The sequence below is a fragment of the Notolepis coatsorum genome (genome assembly GCF_963971535.1).
Source record: "Notolepis coatsorum genome assembly, chromosome: 17".
NCBI classification, from domain to species: Eukaryota; Metazoa; Chordata; class Actinopteri; order Aulopiformes; family Paralepididae; genus Notolepis; species Notolepis coatsorum.
In genome coordinates, this window is record NC_140181.1 from 43,351,955 (window position 1) to 43,375,439 (window position 23,485).

At 42.0% G+C, this 23,485-nt stretch overlaps 1 protein-coding gene across 1 annotated transcript; it reads left to right on the forward strand.

Annotated features, from left to right (window-relative positions):
- The first annotated feature begins 353 nt into the window (after positions 1–353).
- LOC311243371 (choline/ethanolaminephosphotransferase 1-like) lies at positions 354–23,017 on the forward strand. The gene is made up of 9 exons (XM_084332575.1): positions 354–728; positions 1,101–1,631; positions 6,196–6,343; positions 7,848–7,989; positions 12,178–12,262; positions 16,197–16,328; positions 16,698–16,856; positions 17,228–17,353; positions 20,858–23,017. The coding sequence occupies exons 2-9, from the start codon at positions 1,209–1,211 to the stop codon at positions 20,993–20,995; spliced, it is 1,353 nt and encodes a 450-aa protein (XP_084188701.1). The 5' UTR covers positions 354–728; positions 1,101–1,208; the 3' UTR covers positions 20,996–23,017.
- Positions 23,018–23,485: the final 468 nt, after the last annotated feature.

A 23,485-nucleotide genomic window follows, 5' to 3' on the forward strand; every position in this document is an offset into this window, starting at 1 on the left:
AATTGTTAAGGGGTGCAGACCAGAGAAGGACTTCTTCCCCCATTTTTTATTCATCATAACATTTATGTATGAATTGTAAGATTTCAATAAATATGAACATGTTAATGCTAACGGAACTGGAACAGCGTTGTAGAAGGCAGAATACGTTGTAGTATACTTTGGCGCTAAACCAATCAGAGAGGGTCTTCGCTGTACGCGGCTAGCCAATCAGAGAGCGTCTTTGCAAACATAGGCTACGGAAAAAAAGCACACACGCTGCGCGTATGCTAGATCTGACGGCCCGGAAGAAAATGTTTACATAGATTTAAATGTTTTAGGTAGTCGGAGTGGTTACGGTGTTGGGGACGGTTTTATAAAACAACATTACAACATTACGGTTAAAATGATGACGACTTGTGGCTTTGCAGCTTGGCCAAAAACTGACCAACCGTCAACAAAACGCCGTTAAACCGTTAAACCTGCCTAGACCGTGCGGCGGAAGTGGGCAAACCCCTGCGCCTGTAAACTCCTCTTCTCTCGAGTCTCGCTGTCGTGTTTTCCACCTGCTCCCGTCCTGTCCAGCTGAGACATCAGTCCACATACCAAAACACCCCAGCGGGTTGGTCGTCTGGAAACCGGAGTCTTGTTCCCAGATAGATTTAGCGCTTGTTTACTTGCCGACAGTGATATTACGAGGTTGACACCACATCGCTTCCGTAAAGAACCAGCAAGTCAAGAAGCAAAGCAAGGTAAGGAGATGTCGAAGGACAATGTCAACGCAGGTCAGTGTTGCCAGCTTGCTAGGTAGCCAGCAGTAAGGTTTCTATATAGCCAAGTTATTAGTGATGACTAGCAATGCAGACCTTACATGACTATATTAGCTAGCTTTAGTCACAGGGTTGAATCTAATTGATAAATAACACAAGCTAACGTTACACTAAATGCAGCTATTTTAAGCAAATACCAATTTCTTGTAAACCTCATATCTCTTAACACATCAGTCAATTCTGACACCTGATAAACATGCTTCCTCGTCCGAGGCTGTCAGCCATATATCAACTGCCACACACAAACACAACACAATGTTGAATTAACTTGTGTTTCTTTTTCTAACGGTACAGGGTACAGACCTATTTTCTTGTCCCATTCTGGATTCCCTGGCGTGGACCTGTGCGGAGGCAGTGCAAGGTAGAGCGAGTGCCAGGGGCCCCCAGGTTCAGCTTCCTCCAATGAGTAGCAGCGCCGGCCAACGCGTCCTGCGGTCCAGAGTGGTGAAAACGGGCCCTGGGACCACTGGAGCAGCAGCGCCATGGCCCCCGCAGGACCCAAACACTGACTCTTCATGCAGGCCATCTACCACGATGAGCCAAACCACTACTTGCACCAGCGGGGGTGTGAGCTGTCTCCTGAGCAAGTTAATTCAGATGCCCTCCCCTCCGCTGTCCCGGCACCAGCTGAAAAAGCTGGAGGAGCACACGTACAGCAGCGCAGGGCGCTCCTTGCTGGAACCTTTCATGCAGCACTATTGGGAGTGGCTGGTGGCACGTGTACCCACTTGGATGGCCCCCAACCTCATCACCATCGTAGGGTTGACCATCAACATATTCACCACCTTGGTGCTGGTCTACTATTGCCCCACTGCCACTGAGCAGGTAGGTCCAGGTGCCATTGAACAAAAACGCGAGGTACCACAATTGCTGTAAGAAATGTTGTTCCTTGCCACATAGTCTGATCGAAAAATATAGATTTGGGTTAATCCACTCAGTGAAATTCAGATAGTGTAAACCTATATGTATGGTGCAACACGGTCAGAACCTTAAGATATGGTTGGTTGGCTCTACTCTGACACTGTTGATAAGAATCCAGCACTAGCACAACTTGCAATGGGCCTGGTCTACAAGATGCACTACACGACCAAGGTACCCATGTACATGTCAAAATACTTCCCAAAGGTCAGTGAATACCACGATCACAACACCAGAGGGAGCTCCACAAATCATGTTAAACCCAGATTCGGCTCAAACAAGGGACTAAACACATTTTGCAATTATGCCACATCAATGTGGAACGCCCTACCAAAAGCTGTAAAGGAATGTGAATCACTACCCACTTTCAAAAACACTCTCAAAAAACACCTACGGGAGACTGCAATTCGAAACTGGCCCCGGCCTGTAAATGTCCTAACACAACCCCCTCCAATGTACAGTAAATGACCAAGTATGGTCTTGTCAATATTCCAATGTACAGTTTTGCTTGTACAGTGCCCCCCCCCACCCACCCAATCTCCTCCAATGTACAGTTTCTACGTCAAATGTATATACTCTCTTTTCTGGACTCTTTTCGTATCACAAACAGTACTGTATTTGCAAATCTGGTATGTCATAAATGTATAGATGTAGCAGTACTGTCTATCTGTATGTCATGCATGTCATATATGTTATGATGAATTGAAAATGGGGGACCCTGATGTAAACAAGACGAAAGTCTTTCTCTGGTCTGCATCCCAATTGTATGTATTGAGCTGTACTGTACTGTACCCATTCTGCAATCTGTTAATAAAGTTTTCAATCAATCAATCAAACTGTTGTTTCCCAGAAAGAAGGGGATGTTCCCAGCTAGCTAGCTTAAAGTAACTGCACCCTAAATATAGTCAGTGTCAAAATGCTGTGGTCCGGCCATGTGGTATTAAGTCCCAACTTTCGCCCTGAATCTTAATGAGTGGTGGTGGGTGTTTACAAACTTTACACGGACCTCTACCATGTACTTCTGACCCTTACATATACTCAGGAGTCTGAGGTCACCGTGACCCAGATGTTTTCAGCTAACCCTTGTTGTGTAAGAGCCAGGTGTGAGGTGTTAGTGATATGTTTATGGAATCTCCCGTTCCTGCTCTGGACCCGAGCCACTGCACTGTACATTGGAATACTGACAAAGCCATACTTGGTCATTTACTGTACTGTACTGGCCCGGGTTAGGACATTTGTGGGGGCCAGTTTCGAATTGCAGTCTCCCTTAGGTGTTCTTTGAGTGTTTTTGAAAGTGGGTAGTGATTCACATTCCTTTACAGCTTTGGGTAGGGCGTTCCACATTGATGTGGCATAATTGCGAAACGTGTTTAGTCCCTTGTTTGAGCCGAATCTGGGTTTAACATGATTTGTGGAGCTCCCTCTGGTGTTGTGATCGTGGTATTCACTGACCTTTGGGAAGTATTTTGACATGTACATTGTACATGGGTACCTTAGTCGTATAGTGTATCTTGTAGACCAGGCCCATTGCAAGTTGCTGTACTCTGTCGTCTACTCTAAGCCATCCTAGGTTGTCAAAGTGGGCAGGGGTGAGGTGGGTTCTAGGAGTCAGGTCAAGCAGTAGTCTGACTAGTTTGTTTTGAGATGTTTGTAATTTGGTTTTTAGTGCCTTTTGAGGTGCTTTGGTACCATGAGGTGCAAGCATAGTCGTAGTACCCTTGAATGAGTCAGGTTTATACTGTAAGTTGTTTTGCGAGAGGTCCCCACTCTGCAGGGTCTTTTGGCGACAGGCACCTTAATGACCTTATGCCTCCTGTAGTATCAGTTTACACGTTGGCCTTGCCAGACACGTCCATCACCCTGGACTCCCAGCACATGCATGTCCAGTTATATGGGCACCATCTCCGTTTCATTCAACTGGACGTCTTTGAAATTAAGCCAGTTACCTTTGTCGTAAAAGTGGTATAAGTCATCGTTTTTGGTTTGGATGACGTAGGTCTAGTTAGGGGGGTAGGTAATTGTAGCGGAAAAATATCACTATATATGTTTTTTATGTTTTTTGAACTTTTTTCTAATTCCACTGATCTTTTTGATTGTGTTGATTTGTAACAAATTTTCAAAAACTGTTTCATTCGGTTTCATTCAAAACGGTCTACTCTCATCCAGTTCCCGTTGTAAGAGTTTTTATATATTTATTGGATAAAAGAAACCGTATCAACAGAAATGTAAAAAACCCATACCTTTCTGTGGAGTTTGTAGCATGTGCCTACCAACTGTGGTGGAACACGGACTCCTCAATTATGATGAATGAATGAATGAGAACTTTATTTAACAGATTGCAGAATGGGTACAATACAGTACGGCTCAATACACACAATTGTTAAGGGGATGCAGACCAAAGAAAGACGTTTGTCTTGTTTACATCAGGGTCCCCCATTTTCAATTCATGATCGTAGACGGATCTTCATGATCAATATAGGTTTAATAGAGAAACACAAAGTACAGTAGGTTACATGAGCTGGCTGAGAGGAGTGCTCCCACTGGCCACCTGGGAGAACACTCGCACGAAGGGGTCCAGCTCTCGTGGATAGAGAAGGGTGGGGGTTGGGGATATTGGCTCTCTAGGTGAGAGATTCAAGCTATTGTTAGGACAAACGAAGGGATTCCTCCACACAACTCCTGTGTCTTATGTAACTGGCATAGGCAACTGTCTGTTGATATTGTTCATGTTTCGGCTGTGTGTAGGTCCCCATTAGCTTTAAACTGCCTATTGCAGTTTCTAATCTCTGCATAATGTTCAGCCTAATTGGCAAGAAGTTATTTTATTAATCCCTTTGGGGAAATTTGTCCTCCGCATTTAGGAGCAGTGAGGCAGCCACACAGTGTGGCGCCCGGGGAACAACTCCAGTTGTAATGCCAGTACCTTGGTCAAGGACAACGGCAGCAGTGTAGCATGCTTTTTTATGTTGTGGGGGAAACCGGACTACCTGGAGGAAAGCCATGCAAACACGGAGAGAACATGCAAACTCCACACAGAAAGGCCCCCAGCTGGGATTTTAACCCAGGACCTTGTTTTGAGGCAACAGTGCCGACCACTGCATCATCCAGCACTTATTATCACCATGGAGTGGGTATTATGCCTGTATCTATATCACCAATAAATAATGCTCTCCACCACCATTAGCTGGTTGACTGTGAGATGATTTATATAGGTATATACTCTATATTAAAGAAAATAATAAGAATACTCCTTCAATCTGATTTTGTGTCTGGCTCTCAAGGTCATCATCACTGATGGTGTGCATGAATATAACACTGACACTATGAGCCAGCAGAGAGGTTGTTGCTAGCGTTATCTCATCAACATAACTCTTGGTAAATAGTGGTATGTTGCCAGTGGCGTCATTTCAGTTAAAGCCAAGGTATGGCAAGGGGGAAGGGTGGGGGGGTGAACGGGGGGTTTCCCCCCTTGGTGGATTTTTTTTGTCAAATCAGTTGTGCAATAGTCACTTTTGGTGAGTTGTTTCTATACAATTCACTTATATGACATTTAGGTATGACACAGGACTACAAAAGCATTTAGTATAGAAATGTGTCAACAGACTAAAGCAGGGAACCACAATATTTTGCATACAAATTATGCTGAGCAGAATGTAATATCATAACTGTCTATTATTTTTCTTGCAATTGAGCCAATTTTCCTTGGGTACGGTTTTCAGGTGTGTGTTCAACAGAATGTAGTATCAAAAACACGTTCACAAAAAGTATGGGTTACTGAATGCTGAACTGCACTGTTATAATCACCAAGCCATTGTAAGATCTTACCTGTGTGTCCCTGTATCACTTGTCTCTGCTGCCCTTTGACAAAAAAAAATCCGTAGGTCCATCTTCCTTTTTTCCCCTGGCAGCATATTTGAGTTAGTCACCTATAGTAAAAGTCATCTAGTTAAAGTGAGATAATTGATGCTAGGGCTGTACCGAATAGTTTGAAGCTTCGATCATAATGTTGACATTCAAATTCTAAATCAACATTAAAAATTTTCATATTAAAATTATTATCATTATTTCTTTTAAATATGAATTTGCCAAGGTATGGCGAGTGCCATACCTTGCCATACCAAAACGACGCTCCTGTATGTTGCCTCTCTTTTACAGTATCAGATAAGCTTCTGCAACTGAAACACATTATTTCTCATTGATGAAGGACATGTACTGTTCAAAATGTTGCTGTCATTTCTACAATGGTTCTTGACATTTGGTTACATTTCATCTTAATCTCAGTTCAATAAGGAGGCTAATAGTATCCCTCACAAATTATTTGACTACTTGTGTGCACATAACTTCTTGCTCTTCCATGTCAATTTACTTAGACTGTATTTATATTTTGTAGAATGACCATATCATGCTTACTGTGAAGGGAATACTGAGAATTGTGTTGGGGGATTGATGCATATCCACTCTATTCTCTCAGGCACCTCTGTGGGCGTATATGTCTTGTGCACTGGGCCTGTTCCTCTACCAATCCCTGGACGCCATAGACGGGAAGCAGGCCCGGCGAACCAATAGCAGCACTCCACTGGGGGAGCTCTTTGATCACGGATGTGACTCTGTTTCAACAGGTGTGAGAACACAATAATGAAATACTTAGATCAAAAGTGGGGTCTGGATGAAACACACTTAACACTTTGATTGCCCAAGCTTAATTCCTTTTTACCTCCTTGAATGCCCAGGGCCACTTCAATGTTAACGTTAATATCGCCTAATCTATGTTTTAAATTATGGCTATGTGTCTAATCTGCCCGTCGCTTATCAAAGACTCATTTTCCAGTCAACATTGTCGTAGCAGATTGTTTTTTTATCGCTTAATTTCCGTTTTCTAGCATTTTGAAAATCACTCGTTTTCACGGAAAAAATAAGACATTCTATGATAATCGCCTTTTACTGGAATATTCTAGAACGTTGTCATTGTTCGCCCTATTTATGAATCGTTTTCAAATAAACGCTAGATTATCGATAGTATATGTGTGCGCATGCACGCTCGTGCCGCGAGTTGAAAATCGATTCTCCTAGTTACTGACCGCTCGCACAGCCAAACAGCAATATCACATAATCACATAAAAGCTTATATCTCTGTGAAAACGAGTCTGATTATCCTAATACTGGTAACATAGATTCCTTACCTGAGATCAGATGGTATCCAAATGGATTATTCCAATTCCTGATCGCCATTCGAAAAAATCGATCTTTTTATTGATCCACCAAGTATAGTGTAAAAACACATAATCCCCGCTGCTCTGAAACTCCAGAGTGAAACTGGTCGACGGCGGTTGCATGAGTGAGAAGTAAAACGTGGATTCGTTTTTTTTTTTCTCATTCATTTTCATTGAGTTCAATCCAAAAGGGTGAATTACCATCTGGGAGACGATAAGGGGTGCTTTTTTTCACATCTGAGCGCCTGGAGTGGGTGATTTTCCAACGGTAGACTTGGTTGATGAAATATGATTTCAGATCGCTAAAAAAAAACGAGAAAATACGAGAATTCTCGTGAGTGGGCATTCAACCCGCGGGGGGTAAACCCGAGAAAACTCGGGTTCGGCAATCAAAGTTTTAAGAGGCAAACAAAACACACTCATTCTAGACACAACATACTTGGATCTGGTGTACTTGAAATTATATACCATTCATCAGATGAAAGTGTTTAATAGCGTTTCTCACCTGGAGGTAGTTATAATGGACAGTTTCATCATTAGTGCCCCGAATGTTGCTTTTAGCTTGTTTGGCTGGTGATAAAACACGAATAAACTCAAAGAAAGCTTAAAGCAACATGGCAACATTATGGGAAATGTGTTTACCGTCTACTCCGGCAGTTTTAAGCTAGGCTAGCCGGTCCATTACGCTTCCATTCATTTGTGCTAAGCTAGGCTAGCTTGCAGCCAGATAGCCTTCTACTGAACGCACAGAGAGGAAATTGGTATCTATCTTCTTGTCTTGACTATGGAGAAGATGTTGGCATGTTCCTTTAAAATGACCTGGCCTGGAAAAACAGCCATAGTTTTACACAGCATATAGTTGTAGAAACTATCAATGCCTCCATTAAACTTGTCTTCTTGTTTCTCCCTGTAGTGTTTGTGGTCCTGGGCACGTGTATAGCCGTGCAGCTTGGCACTAACCCAGACTGGATGTTCTTCTGCTGCTTCGCTGGCATGTTCATGTTCTACTGTGCCCACTGGCAGACCTACGTCTCTGGCACCCTGCGCTTTGGCATGTGAGTCGGTTTGTCTCTACACTGATCTTCATAATGCTGGGACTTTGAAGTAAATTGTCTAAAACTTAAAATGTTCCATGAAGATTTTAGACTTTTAAGTCTTTCCTGTTTATGCAAAAGGTGCACACAGTGTTGTATTTTCAGTCGGACAACCTGGCTGACTTCAAAATATTGGGCCATAAGATGATTGTCCTGAAATCTTTGCCTGAAAAATTACACTGGTCTTATTAATCATAGACTAATTAAATATCACTTGGAAAATTATGTGACACAACATTAGATGGTGTAATTTACCAGTATAGTAGTAGAGTAGAGGCCTATGTAGTAGACTCAGTATGGGGAAAGAACTGAAGAAACCTATCGATTGCCTCAAGAGAAGTGGTACAGGTCATGATGACAAATTCATTTGAAATGATGGTAACCGATGAAGTAGAGTCATCTTAACAGTTCCCATGCTGCCAAGAAACATGGTGTCCCTAAAGATGTGTGATGACGGCGAGGATGAAAAGACAAGGCAAGCAGTCGGAGATGAGCCTTGTGTGGAGGACCCAAAGGTGTCTGCTTGTAAGAGCTTGACAGGAGAATTTACAAATACGTCGTTGAGAAACAACATAAAAGCGTGGTCAGGTCATTACTCTTAAGTTGATGATAACATAGTTTAGAGTGGAAAGACAGTATTTGAAGAGGGAGGTCACCTTAGGTCTTAGATCAGGACCGCCCTTATATTCAGGTCAATACGGTGTCCGTGAGCACAGTGGCTTTAGAAGAGGAATAGCATTTGGAGCCCTATTTAAAGTAACATTGACTGGCATGATGTTGACTAGTACAGACCATCATTTCACTGATCGCTTTAGTATTGAAAAACATATATAACTTCAAACATATGAGTTTCATAGGCCTTGTGCTACAGTATCTAAGTTGCCCAATTACATGTGTAACTGACATGAAACGCATGATGTTTGATACCATGTATGGTTTGCAACCATTTCCTGAGTAGAACATGTGACGACGCAGCTGATTATACTGTGAGCTTCCTGTTTTGTAAAATGACTTGACTGTTTCTCTATACTAAAGCCATGAGTGAAATTATGGCCTGTACTAGTCAACATGATGACAGACAATGTTTCACTGGTCCTTTAACTAGTCTGTATCTGTAGTGTAGATTAGCAATAGGGATGTCTCAATCAAGTTATTTTCCCCCTGATCCGAGTCATTTTAATATTGAGTGTCTGCCGATACTTGATCCTGATCTGTATGATTTGTATTTTCCCTAGATAATATAGCTGCACAGTGCACACTTCAAGTATATGCTCTTTTAACTGGTCTCCATAAAAAAAATCTATAGAGAAACTACAGTTATTCCAAAACTCTGCTAGACTTTTAACAAAAACAAGAAAGAGAGGGCATATTACACCTGTTTTAGCTACATTGCATTGGCTTCCTGTATCCTTTAGAATTTATTTTTAAAGTTCTTTTACTTGTATACAAATCTATAAATGGTTTAGCACCTTCATACATTACTGACTTCCTGTCATTTTATGTGCCAACTCAAGCTCTTAGATTGACCACAGCCGACCTCCTTAATGTACCCATTGTAAAAAACAAAAAAACGTTGAGTGCTTTCAGCTATTACGCCCGGATTCTGCAGACGGGTGGCGGGTCGTGTGCTCCATGGCCTATGGCTTCGGCTGGGCCTATCCCAGACCTTTCCTGGAGTTGGGTGCTGGTCTCTTGTGTGTGCTTGATGGATTTTGGTTGGTTTTCATCGTTAGGCTTCCTCGGTTCGTTGGTGTTTTGGGGATTCCTTGCGTGGGGGGCTCGCTACGGCTTCTGCGGTGTTTCCCGGGGTCCTGTGTCGTCTCTGACAGTACGTGGTGCTGCAAGTCTTCTCATTTGACCGCTGTTGTGTCTGTCTGCTTGAGTGTTTGGAGTCATTGCCTTGCTGCGTGGCTCCTTTGGCGTGGCTGCAGGTCCTGGGGTGTGTGACGTGTCATTCCTCCGTGGAGTTTGTGGGTGGGAGCGTGGAGTTCGCTGGTTTCCTCGTGGTGGCAAGGTCGGCGGGACCGGGGGAGATGGGGCGGCCCGCGGGTGTGGCACTCCCGTTGCGTGCATGGCGTTGAGTGGCGTGCGGGCTGTTAGTGTTTTCCTTCGGTCATGGTGTGCTTTATCAGGGGGTGTTTCTACATTGCACTACTTTTATTGTCTTTTATACCTATTATGTATTTTATTCTGTCAACTGTATGCTAATTCTATGCCTATGTTCATTTCATGCTATTAGCTGTGTGTGAAGCACTTTGAGCTGCAATCCATGTATGAAAGGTGCTATATAAATAAAGTTATTATTATATTAAAGTTAGTAAAACCAATCTAATGTAGGTAACATATGCTTGATAATTGAATAGTTCTGCTTAAAGAAAATAATTAGACTACATCACAGCTTTCTCTTAATGGTTTTCATTTATTTTCATTTAACATTAGCTAATACCGATCAATACAGATGAATTAAAAAATAAAATATGCCTTGATTGGTTGCCTGATCCAATCGGAACATCCCTACTTAGCAATAACGTTACTTGTCTCCTCTCTAGCTGGTAGATGTGACAGAGTTACAGATCTGTCTAGCGCTCTTACAGATGTGCATGGCGGCATTTGGCCCTGGGTTCTGGAGCCTGATGGTAAAACGGTGCATAAGATGTGATATCCCTGATAAACTAACATAATAAGTGTGGTCTTAGCCAGTTAGAGTACTTGTAATTGTTCTTTTCTTGGTGTCATTGAAGCAATCAAAGTATTGTGGACTGTAACCAATTAATTTAATTATTTAACAACACATTCATGATTGGACTTGTTTCTTTTTCACCACTCTTTTTTTTTGTGCTATTTTTAGTCCTATTTTAGCTATTTTTATCCCTGTGTACTTGTCCATCTTGTTTTAACACATGTATGTTATGTATAAACTGTTTTTTAATTGCTGTTTTTAAATTGCTGTTACGCTGATTATGCTGTAAAGGACATCTTAATCTCCCCTCGGGGATAAATAAAGGTTTTCAATTCAATTCAATCAGCTGCATTTTACTATTAAAATGTAGATTTCGTTCCGGTGATGTGGAGTTGATAAATAGGGGAAGGGTTGCTATTGCTGGACACACATTAGGCTCTGCCAAGAGTTCTGGAGAAAGTTGCTGTATAATAGTTACTATGTATAGCTAATACTATACATACATATACCATATTATAACTGTATAGTAGTAACTTACTATACTGTGAGTTTCTACAGACAATCTCATGGCGGAACCTGAATAGCAACCCCTACACTATCCCCACTCTACTCCAACCCACACACACAAAAAGGTAAACAAAGTGCAATACAAAGTGCACTTTTACCTAGAGGTCGCTGTTTGACGGCATTACAGATTCTACCTTTAAAGGCCTCTGATAGCACATCTGTTTGACCGTGCTCTGTGAATACCGGTTCTGACGTTATGAGACCACATTTGACTTGAAGATGTCTGTTATGCCATCTCCCATTGCTGCATTTAGTAAAAATCTGTACCTTTTTAATAAATCTTTCTAGCTGCTCCTCCCAGTCTATTCACGCTCTGTGTGTGTGTCAAGAGTTTGTAGAAGTGTGTGAACCTGACCACACCTGTACAGGTTCTGGAACATGGCAGTGTGAGCAGCTTCTGGTCAGTCACTTATTATGACCTGGAGTGATCAGAGGATAAAAGTTGCACCCAAGTGTCCCAGAGGCTTGAAGCCTTTTTACAACGCATCCGCGTTTCCGGGTTCCCGTTTTGCGCTCTGATTAGCCAGGTCATGTGACATGAGCGCCAATCGTGGGACGGCAAGTTTCTACACTGGTTAAGCTTAGGCACTCTTTCGAAGTTGGTTAAGGTTAGAGTTTGTCTTAGAGCATGGCGATAGAAGGCCAGGTAGTTTGCAGGCTGTTCAACGCGGAAATGGGCAAACACGCTATTGGGCGCACATGTCACATGACCTGGCCAATCAGAGCGCCGGAAACGCGGATGCATTGTAAAAAGGCTACACGCGTCCCAGAGTCCTACATTAGAAAAACTATAAAGTGCAGTTCACACATGAACCAATAGGGGGTGCAGTGTGTGTTTTGCTCCGGATCCATAACGTTCTAACTGTTGCTCCTGGTTTCTTCTGCTCTCTCTGCCCATTCAGTATTGATGTGACTGAAGTGCAAATCTTCATAATAACCATGTATATGTTGGCTGCCATTGGAGGAACCGCTTTCTGGCAGTCCTCGGTAATGTATTTACTCAGTCATGATTCATCACCAGACATCATGGGCTGTTCAATGAAATCAGTCATTAATGCTCTATAGTAGTTAAAAGGGAATATCATCCATTTAAAGAAAGAACGTATGCTGTTTCATATTTGTTGTGAATATGCGCCACTTTAATAGAACTAGTGATTAATGCTCTATAGTAGTTAAAAGGGAATATCATCCATTTAAAGAAAGCACCTATGCTGTTTCATATTTGTTGTGAATATGCACCACTCATAGAGCTAGAAATCGGTGAAAGAACCTTCAATTTGTGATGTTACCTGGATGTAAACCCTTGGGATGCTCCATAAACATGGGGCGCCAACTTTGTGGCTCCATGAAATGTTTCTACTACACCCAAAGGAGGTTTCTATTTGGGTTCAGACCTTTCGGCAATACTAGAATATTAACCTCTTTTGGGTGTTAGAGCTCAACTTGCCATTCTATGGTTCAACAAAATTACTAGTCCTGATGATTTCACATCCTGGTGACTTGACACATTCAGTTCTCTCTCTTCTTACGAATATTGACTGAATTGTCAAAACACTAGGGTCCTCATTTATCAATAATGCGTAGAAAGTGTTCTATTTTCGTTCCTAAGCACGGAATTTAGAATGTCTCTACGCACAGAAAAATCGGGATTTATCAACCATGCGTGCATAGGTCGTACGCACACTCAGTGTTGATAAATACCATTATTCTTACCGTCTATGCTCATGCATGATTGTAAGCATTTGCATACAGAACCGCTCCTATTTACCCATATATGGTAATGAAACACCCCCATTGAATGTGAAATAATGGACTAAGCCGAGCGAACTATGAGAAACTTCACTGAGGGCGAGATTGATCACGGAGGTCTAACCAAAATATTGGACGTATACAGCATTTTTCGTTATGTTGGAAACATGACACACAGAATAATAGTATTTAGCCTTTTATTTTAAACAATATTTAATCGTATGATTATAGATCTTTTTAGAGAATAAATAAATCCAATGAAGTTGTCAATTTCACAGACAACTCCGCTGAGGAGGAGGGAGCGTGCGCCGGGAGCCAAGGGTGTTGACTGACCCAGTCCTACAGAACCAGCACATTGACAGAAATAAATTACGAGCTGACCCGACATTTTGCACTGTAATGCCTGAAATGAACGAGTCGCTGAAGCACATTGCTATACCTGTGCAACCCAATGGAGAATACAAACTCGTAACCACTATTTTGCGCTTGTGTTTGCCATCAATCAATCAATCGGATTTATTTATATAGCACATTTAACATGACACATGTCAACCAAAGTGCTGTACAGAGGGTAGATGCATATAGATACATCTAGACAACAATCGCATCTCCGTTTTACGGGAGGGCATTCAGGCAAACACACAGGAAAACAGGGCATGAGTCGGTGAACATCGGGAAAAGCTAATGGGTAGAAGTGGGTTTTGAGTCTAGATTTGAAGGCATCTATCATAACATATACTGCAAAATAAAAGCCTTTTTCGTTGAGTTAATTTTTTTTGTCCACTTTTTCTCCTTATTTTCATCTCCCATCCCAATTTCGTGTTTCCAATTCTCCCCTGTCTTGAACGTTGCTCGCATATGCCCCCCACTGGTCGGTTGTAGGGAGGATAGAAGCCTTGCATCACGTGTCCCCTCCGGTACACGAGGAGGCAGTCTGTCGCATCTTTTCACCTGCCAGCGCGGACTCTCATTGGCGAGGTGTAACGTGTGGGAGGCTCACACTACCCTTGCCATTTCCTGTCTCTGCTGTCCAGGCGTCCCCCAACCGACCTGTAGGAGTCGCTGTCCACAACGTCCAGATTACCGCCCATCGACTTCCACCCGCTGACTCTGCCAATTGAGCCAGTATGACGGCCGGCCCAAGCCGGAGGCAATGCTGACACCCGGATTCGAGACCGGAGTCTCTTGCATTGGTGACGAGCGCAATCTCCACTGCGCCACCCAGCCGCTCCCTTCGTTGAGTTTTTTTCAAGTTAGATTAAGACCTTGCAAGGGTAGACTTACTTAAAACTTAATTTTAAAACTTAGCGTTTATCGCTTTTTACTACTGGGCAGTCCAGTAGAGAGAGAGAGAGGAGGAACGGGAGACTGAGTGGGGGGAAGACATTCGGCAAATAACGACGGGTCCGGGAATCAAACCCGGGTCGGCCGTGCCGCGACTCATCGCGTTATGTGGTTCGCCACTGGGGCGCCCCTCTTTTTTTGTATCCACTTTTTCTCCTTATTTTTCTATTTTTCTCCATCCCAATTTCGCCTCGCCAATTCTCCCTTCAATTCTCCCCTCCCCTGTCTCGAACGTTGTTAGACTATGCCTCCCACTGGTCGGCTGCAGTGAGGACCAAACCTTGCATCACGTGTCCCCTCCGGTACACGAGGAGGCAGCTGAACAGCGCGATCTCTCAGTGGCGACGAGTAACGCGTGGGAGGCTCACGCTGCCCCCGATACTTCCTGATTCTGCTGTACAGGCACACCAACCGACCTGTAGGAGCCAATTGTGTTAGTATGAAAGACCAGCCAAGCCGGTAGCAACGCAGAGAGCTGGGCTCCATCCCAGCATCTCCTGCGTTAGTGGCGAGCGCCTTGCCCACTGCGCCACTTAGCCGCCCATGTATGATCCTCTTGACTGTGCGCTCTACAATGCCTATTGTGCACACGTGAGCCCGTTGGTTTTGGTCAGAGTAATTATGGCTTCAGTGGATAACCCAGATCACCTGCATTTAAGTGATATTTCTAATTACAGATACCCCAATAATAACATTACAATTTAATTAAATAAAATTAGGCCTGGGTCGTGCGTTCCTCCCGGCCGCCGGCAATGACTTATCAGCCAAATGCAACGATAAACCATGGTGCATTAATTCGGAAAGACCTATTCCAAATGCTATTTATAGGGTTTGACAATAATTACACTAATGTCGCTATTTTACAATTAACTATAATGAATTACAGGTCATACAGAATTAGTGTTGAAACTAATGCATGAAACTGAAGCTTATTCCGTCCGTCTGCAGTTTTCTTATTCTACCGCTTGGCGCCATGTACGCACGGTCTGAGCTGTGCGTAGATATACGCACAATCTCAAGCACACCTTCATTTTGATAAATCCCACACTTTGCTTAGAAATGATTGTACGCAGGCGGTCAGGTGGCGTAGCGGAGATTGCGTTCGTCACCAACACCGGAGACGCTGGATCTGCTTGTTCGAATCCAACTCACAGCTCCGGCGTTGTCACCAGCTTGGCTGGCCGTTCACACTAATACAATTGGCTGTATTAGAGGGTGGGAAAGCTGGCGGGGTGGGTCCGGGTCGTTGTAAACAGCGACTCCTACAGTTCGGTCGGGGCGCCTGCTCAGCGCGGATAGGATCTAAGTGGGGTAGTGTGATCCTTCCACACGTTACACCCTCTCAGTGAGAGTCCGCGCTGCCAGGTGAAAAGAAGCGGTTGATTGGCTAGACGTGTGTCGGAGGAAGCACGTGATAGCCTCCACTCTCCCAGACCGACTGTGGGGGGTAAGTGCGCAGCGACCAGGAAGGGGATTGTGAATTGGCATAACGACTAACATTGGGATGGGAGAAAATCGGAGGAAAAAGGAGGGGGAAAAAAAATCAAAAAAATGATTGTACGCACAATTTACTCGCATATCTGTGTGTACGCACCATTGATAAATGAGGACACAGGAATAATGTGTGCATTCCTTTTAAAATGCTTCAAAGGATCTTTGTTGTTTTGTTTTTTTGAATGCATTTTGCATTATTATGATACCAATATTGAATATAACATACTGTAAGAAACATAAGTTTGTTGTGGCAATGGTTGTAACTTCATGCATGTTGGTTGAAATATTTTAATGAACTTAATACATTAAATGATAAATGACTTTCCCCTTTTAGATTCCTCTGCTCAACATCCAGGTGAAAATCATTCCAGCTATCCTCACGGTGGCAGGAGCCATCTTCTCATGTTCAAACTACTTCCGGGTCATTTTCACAGGCGGAGTGGGAAAGAATGGATCAACCATAGCAGTAAGAGGACTTGCATCATTATCATTTAAAAGTCAATCCAGCCATTTTTTTTACAAGGACACTTAAGAGGTCATACATTTACGGTAGATATTTCACTACCAGTATAGTTGTGTATTATGGAAGCTGAACGATGGCAACATTGACATACTGTATATCTTTTCAATGTTTTCCACTACTTAATGGCTAATATTGACCTATTTCAAACCCTGCCCCTTTTTCTGGATCGTCCAACCACGCCGAGGGTGGCAACCGTTGTGATCAGAGGATCAAGAAAAGAGGGAAGGGTTTAAATGGATCAATTGATATTTTTATCAAATGGAATATGTTAAAATAGCACATGCTGAAGTGGACTGTGTCTTCTTCCCTTAGGGGACCAGTGTCCTGGGGCCATTCTTCCACATAGGAACTGTAATAACCCTGGCTGTCATGATCTACAAGAAGTCTTCTGTGGAGTTGTTTGAAAAACACCCCTGTCTCTACATCCTAGCCTTTGGCTTTGTGTCGGCCAAGATCACCAACAAACTTGTGGTGAGCAGGGGCTGCGAGGCCTCACTTGTAGTATGATCCTATGAGAAGAACCTCATCACAGTAATGGCCAGTATTTGGGGTTAAATCCCTTTCAGATCTGTCAATGGACCTATCTCAAGCCCTACCCTCTTTTCTTGATCCTCCAATCACTGATTGGCGGATCAAGAAAAGAGGGCAGGGCTTGGGGTAGGTTGAAATACAGTTAATTAGCTAATTGTACAGTGTTCATTCTCAATTGTTTTTAATAGGTTTGATATTACATTATCAAAACCTTTTCAGTATTTGAGTTCTAGGGAGAGGTGAGTAAATACAATGTGAGATTGCGCCAAGCATTCTGATATGCTTTTCAAAACCTGTGTATTTGTTTTCAGGTGGCTCATATGACGAAGAGTGAGATGCATGTCTATGACCTGGCCTTCCTGGGCCCAGGCCTCCTCTTCCTCAACCAGTACTTCAACAGCTTCATCGACGAGTACCTGGTTCTCTGGGTGGCACTAGTAAGTCCACATTGAGTTGTATTCACCGCTGTTAAAATCAATCAATCAATCAAACTTTATTTGTATATCACAGAATTATTGCAAAGAATAATTTATAAGTCAAGATAGACTGCGCTCACAAAATATAACACTGGGTGCTGTAATCCCGTGGAGTATAATATAAAAAGAAAGCAATACGCTTGGACCAGCACTCACAGATTTTGGTTATTTAATGGCAGCCTGAAACAAACATGTTTCGGAACAATTATGTTCCTTCCTCAGTGTTGATGGCTAGCAAATGTTCTCACCGACAATATTGTTTATATACCAAGCAAAGCAGGAAGTGACATCATCCACAGGTGTGTTGAGAGTTGCTATAAGGTCGAATTTGACCCAGGAAGTACTTTGATGCCAAGAGTCCATTCTTAAGTCGAAATTATTCAAAAGAATAATTTATAAAAATGCAAGAAACAAACGAATAATAATAATACAAAGATTATGCAAATCCATGCAAAAAAACCTAGGTAAAAAAACCTGTAGATCCTTTACAGCTATGTAAGGGATAATGTATAGCCTATACTCAGTCATTGTCGCAAAATAATTGACCGACACAGAGTTTAGAACGTCAGTGAAGGTAAATTATTTTGCGACAATGACTGAGTATAGGCTATACATTATCCCGCTTATTACATGGCTAACTTACTAAAAATATACCTAATTCATCGACAAGACGAGATCAAATGCAGACGCAATTGTTCTGTGGCTCTGTCAGCCCAAATAAAGTGATTATTATTATCGGCAGCCGGCAGGTCTGTGGTTTTTGATTGATTGATTGAAAAGTTTATTAACAGATTGCAGAATGGGTACAGTACAGTACAGCTCAATACATACAATTGTTAAGGGGATGCAGACCAGAGAAAGACTTTCGACTTGTTTACATCAGGGTCCCCCATTTTCAATTCATCATAACATATATGACATACATGACATACAGATAGACAGTACTGCTACATCTATACATTTATGACATATCAGATTTGCAAATACAGTACTGTTTGTGGCAAATACAGTCTGGTCTGATTGCATGACTGAGTGCAGCTGTGCATATGCTGAGCAGCACTGATACAGTGTGTGTAGTGGGCTTGATTGGTCCAGCTGTGCACAGCGGTCATTATTGTTCGGCAGAGGTCCGTTATCGAGTAATATCGGACCTCTGACGAGCGCTATTGACCAATCACAAGCAAGCATTTCGGCAAATGTGAAAACGCCATGTAATAAAGGACCATAATTGCAAAAATCTGCTTCTCCAGGCCTTGTTGTTCTAGCCTGTGTACATTTAGTAGAGATGATTTGATTATCTTCCAAAGTGCAACAGTAGATGGGGCTGAAGTAACAAAAGTCCTGAGCGGCAAATCAATAGTCCCCAGTAATTAACCTCAGAATAAGTAGCTAAAAAGACAATAGCCTACAAATGAAGTACTACTAAGGACAACCCACATCCCATATATCTTTCCATAATGAAAGTAAATTATTAGTATAATAAGTGTGTTAAAGGTATATTTCTACCCATATTTGGTAACATATGTGCTTTCATGTACTAATTCAAAGCACATGTTTAGTATAATTCGAAGCACATGTTTAGTATAATAGTCATTAGTCAGTATAATAGTCATTAGTCATTAATATGCTGTAAGTGTAATCTAAGTACACAAAAAACAGATGTTTACCAAACTTACATTGTAATTTAAATGTGTACTATTTTGGTAAGCAAAAGTAACCAAAAATACATCAAGTATAATTTCAATATATTTAAGCATATCTTAACTTTTAACACACCAAGTACAACTTATGTGGTTTCAATTAATACAACTTCTGAAGAATACCAAGTGTACTTTTTTTGTATTTTATTTTTTTATTATTTTTTAAACAAACATATAAACAAACATGACAACACACGATAAGATATACAAGCATTAATTGTCAGGGCACATCCAATGAGATCACATTTTAGTTAGTTGTCTTATATAAGATATACCCCTAATACCTGTTATCTAAAAAAAAACCTACACACATATGCTCAGCTCGAACCCCCCCCTCCCGGACCCCACCTTGAGAAGTACCTCCACTATCCCTCGCACCTAACCAGACACTACCATTATAAGCTAGCTTTTATTCTCTCCACCACTTCTAACCACATTGACATTTTGGATTCATTGAGACCCAGAATTCTTGCTGTAGATATTTCATGGTAAATTACATCGAGATATGCAAGAAACCAAACTTTACGGCAAATTTTTTCCGGTTGAAACCAGCGTGATGCGATCAGCTTCTTGGCTACTGTGATACCCGATAAAACCAATCTCTTTAGCTGTGGATTCACTGCAAACTCAAAAACATCATTCAATAATAATACCGAGGGGTGTACAGGTATATTCCAAGATACGAGTTTTGATATTTGTTGGGTCACATCTTTCCAGAATGCCTTAACTGGTGAGCAGTCCCAATACATGTGCATAAATGTCCCTTCGTCCCCATTTGCACATTGGGTGCATTTGGAATCTTGTTTAAGCCCCATTCGGCACAGTCTTATAGGAGTCAAGTATGTCCTGTGAATATAGTTAAGATTGATTTGTTGATGATCCGGGTTCCTTGATGTAAGTCGGACGTTTGCCCAGGCTCCTTGCCAATCAAAGTCATTTTCCAGGTCTGGTATATCCCTCCTCCAGACAGAGTCAAGTTGGAGGGTTTCATACGAGGACGTTAGTAATTGATGATAAAATTCTGAAACAAAACCTCTCGATGTCTCTCTTGCGTAGAAGAATTTGTGGTATCTGTGGTGTTCAATTGGTCTGTCTAATGGAACACCGTGAGACTTCAAACATAGCTCTAACTGTTTGTGAAAAAGCCATGTGGACTTGGTGAGATTACATTTTTTGCGTATTTCTTTATCACTACAAAAACCCTGTTTGTTAAAAACATCCCCTAATGAGTGTATGCCTTGCTCTTCCCATATAGGGAATCTTATAGGTCGTTTTCCAATTAAGAGTGCATTGTTATTGAATAAGGGAGTATGATTGTGCCATTTTTGTGTGTTAGGATTTTTTTTTTGTGATTCACGCCATATCCGGATCGCATGAGTAATTATGGGGCCAAATTTTCGTTCACAGTGCTTGATTGGTAGTTTAGTGTATGCTATGTCCTTCAGTCTTTGTGGGGCTACTATGTTTTCTTCTATTTTTCTCCAGGATGCTAATGCTTGGGAGTCAAACCATGTTGTCAATGGACTTAATGTGTACGCCTTAAAATATAGGAAAAAATCTGGAAATGCCATGCCACCATCTGCTTTATTTCTCTGTGCGGTGGATCTTTTTATACGTGGTGGTTTGTTATTCCAAATAAGTGTACTTTTTTTATGACTTTGGGAAAGAACAACCTAATTCCAAAATGAAGTCTTCCCTCAAGTCAAACACAAGTCTATTATCATTTAAGTGAACTCTCATGAAAGCTTTATTCTCCCTGGTCCAGGTCCTGTCCATCGTGGACCTGGTGCGCTACAGTGTCAGCGTCTGCAACCAGATCGCCGGCCACCTCCACATCTTCGTCTTTAAACTCAAACCTCCAGCCCTGCAGCCCGTCTCCCAGTCCATCAAACCCCACTGCTGACCCCAGTGCCCCCCCCCCTCCCGTCCAGGAGGTGCTCCACACCGCGGGGACATGAGAAGCGGTGGTGGTGGTGTACCTCAACCCCCTTGTCCCGACAGGCTTCCTGTTGGACGAGACCATAACAAGGCGGACTCTCGATGAATGTATTTAGCCAATGATATGGATACATTGAGGGCAGGAAAAAAAGGAGGTATGGAATGGGAACTAATTTATTTTGAGTCTCTGTGGTGTGTGCATCTGTGCAATAATGCTCCTTGTTCTCAGTCTCTTTTGGTGAATGCTTTGTAACCAAAGAGGAGAAAAGAGAAGGGTTTTGGCGTTTTCATGTTTTTTTGGTGTCATAAAATGTAACCACTCAGCAGCTAAATGTGAACGAGACTTCTAACCAAAATGACCGATTAGGGGTCAATGTTATTAATTATATAGCAAACAATAACCATACCACTAGTCGGGTGTATATTAGCTTCATTTTGGACTGGAAAGGCGCTAAACGCAACATTTCTGTTGGTAGGAAGGGTGAATTATTACCTAACCAAATAACTGTATAAGTGTGTAAGTTCTACGTGTCTAAGCAGTATGAATGTTAACTAACTGTGCATCTGTTCCGTCAGTGTTGATACATATTTAGGTTTTTAACTCTTTGACTGCCATGCTGTTTTTCCATCTTTACTCCCTGGAGCCAGCTTTTTTGACAATTTTCACGATGTTTGCAGAGCCATCGTATATTCTACATTATAGCTATGGAGACAATAGTATGGCTCATTTGACAGGCACTATTTATACTCCAACAGGGGAAAAAACCTTTATTTCTACATACCTTCGTTCGTGCGCTATCCCATGCAAAAAAGCATCCCGTTTCAAAAGAATCCAGTCTCGTTTTCTGGAACGCAAGATATGACGTGTTTTGTGCAGCATGCGCATTTTCGTGCGGGTTGCTCGCCTGAAACCTATATTATTTCCAGGTCAAAAGTAAACATGACCATATATGGAATGTTTCTATTCACAAAGCCACCAAGGGGGGGTGGGGTCGTTTTCCGACACTGGGATAATTACAAAGGCATGTTTTATGATTGGGTTCGGTAAAATAGACGTTACCTTTGTCAGCTCTTGTTCCAAGTGTCTTAGGTCAGAACAGGATAAAAAAATCTAACGTTAGTTGGCCCGTTAGCAGCGCCAGGGTAATATTACATCCAGGAACGTACATCCAAACAGCCTGTTTGAAAATACTAGAATCCAACATAGTCTGGTGAAAACGCACCTTATGTTATGGATGGATCGTCACCGTTTGTCCTCTTCATAATAATCTCCAATAGTTCGCTCTAGGCGATCGCCATTGCCGAACGTTAGTTGGCTGTAGTGCTCTCAACTCTGTGACAGATAATGTTACCTCCTCGGCCGGTTTGACTATAGTATTTTTATGATTTACCAGAAGTGCTGAGTCCAATGTAGTCTGGTGAAAACGCACGTTATCATCCATAAGTGTGATCGTTTTGTCCTCTTCATAATAATCTCAAAGTCGCGATCGCCATTGATACCTTTCTACTCACTGCTGATCTCTCTAGTGCTCTCAACTGCGGCGTGGGGGGGCCCCACACTAAACTAGCCCAGTTCAAAAGGTAGGCGATACTGCCACCTATCAGGATTCGATCGTAATTTCAATTCTAACTTACTCAGTGGTCCCAGGAACACACACCAAGGTCTGTGTGACTGTTTAGAATAATAATAATCAAAAAGAAAAAAAGAAAATAAATCTCTCACCCGCTGGCTTTGAAAATCGAGGAATCTCGTTTTTGGCGCTCAATGAGTTAAGACACAAACGGCCACCATTTTCACTCCAGTTGGATTATAACTGTAGGTCAAGGCAAGGTGTTAGTTGATATAAGGACGGTCGAAGACAGTGGGGTTATGTTCACAATACATGGTCAGTGAACCTAACTATGTCTGAAGACCGCCTCTTATTGACGTTGTCCCTCATACACATGATGACGGTGTGTATGGCGATGTGGATTAATTTGGATGATCTCGGAACAAAGCAAGGTTTTCTTGTGTTTTATGTTACAGGAAAATGGCTGCTTTTGTTTTTATTATTATATATATATATATATATATATATATATATATATATATATATTATAAAAAAAAATCAGTTTCCATTCAAAAATTTCAAATGCTTGTGTAAAACTGCTCCACTGGTTCCCCTATGATATTTTGTAGCCGTGGTGTGAAGTAATTTCGGCTGTGGGTCTTGTGTTTTGGGCCCTGTTTTGGTTCTAGTAAAGTTTGCAGCACAAAATGTGGATAATTTATTGTGAGAAAACCTGTAATTCCAAACATTGAGACTTTTTTTTATTTATTTTTTGAATGAGACTTATTAGTCTAAATTCTAATATATTTTCTTTATTTTCCATTTTCTCCAGCGGTGGTGGTCGTGTTGTTGCCATGGTGACACACCACTGTTGAATGAATACAGAGGAAACCCTTATTTTTGTG

Excerpts from the sequence above, each read along its gene's own strand:
- LOC311243371 (XM_084332575.1), top strand. The coding sequence starts at position 1,209 with ATGAGTAGCAGCGCCGGCCAACGCGTCCTGCGGTCCAGAGTGGTGAAA. Across the intron at positions 6,344-7,847 it reads ATGTGACTCTGTTTCAACAG|TGTTTGTGGTCCTGGGCACG; the intron begins GTGTGAGAACAC and ends TTCTCCCTGTAG. Across the intron at positions 7,990-12,177 it reads GGCACCCTGCGCTTTGGCAT|TATTGATGTGACTGAAGTGC; the intron begins GTGAGTCGGTTT and ends CTGCCCATTCAG.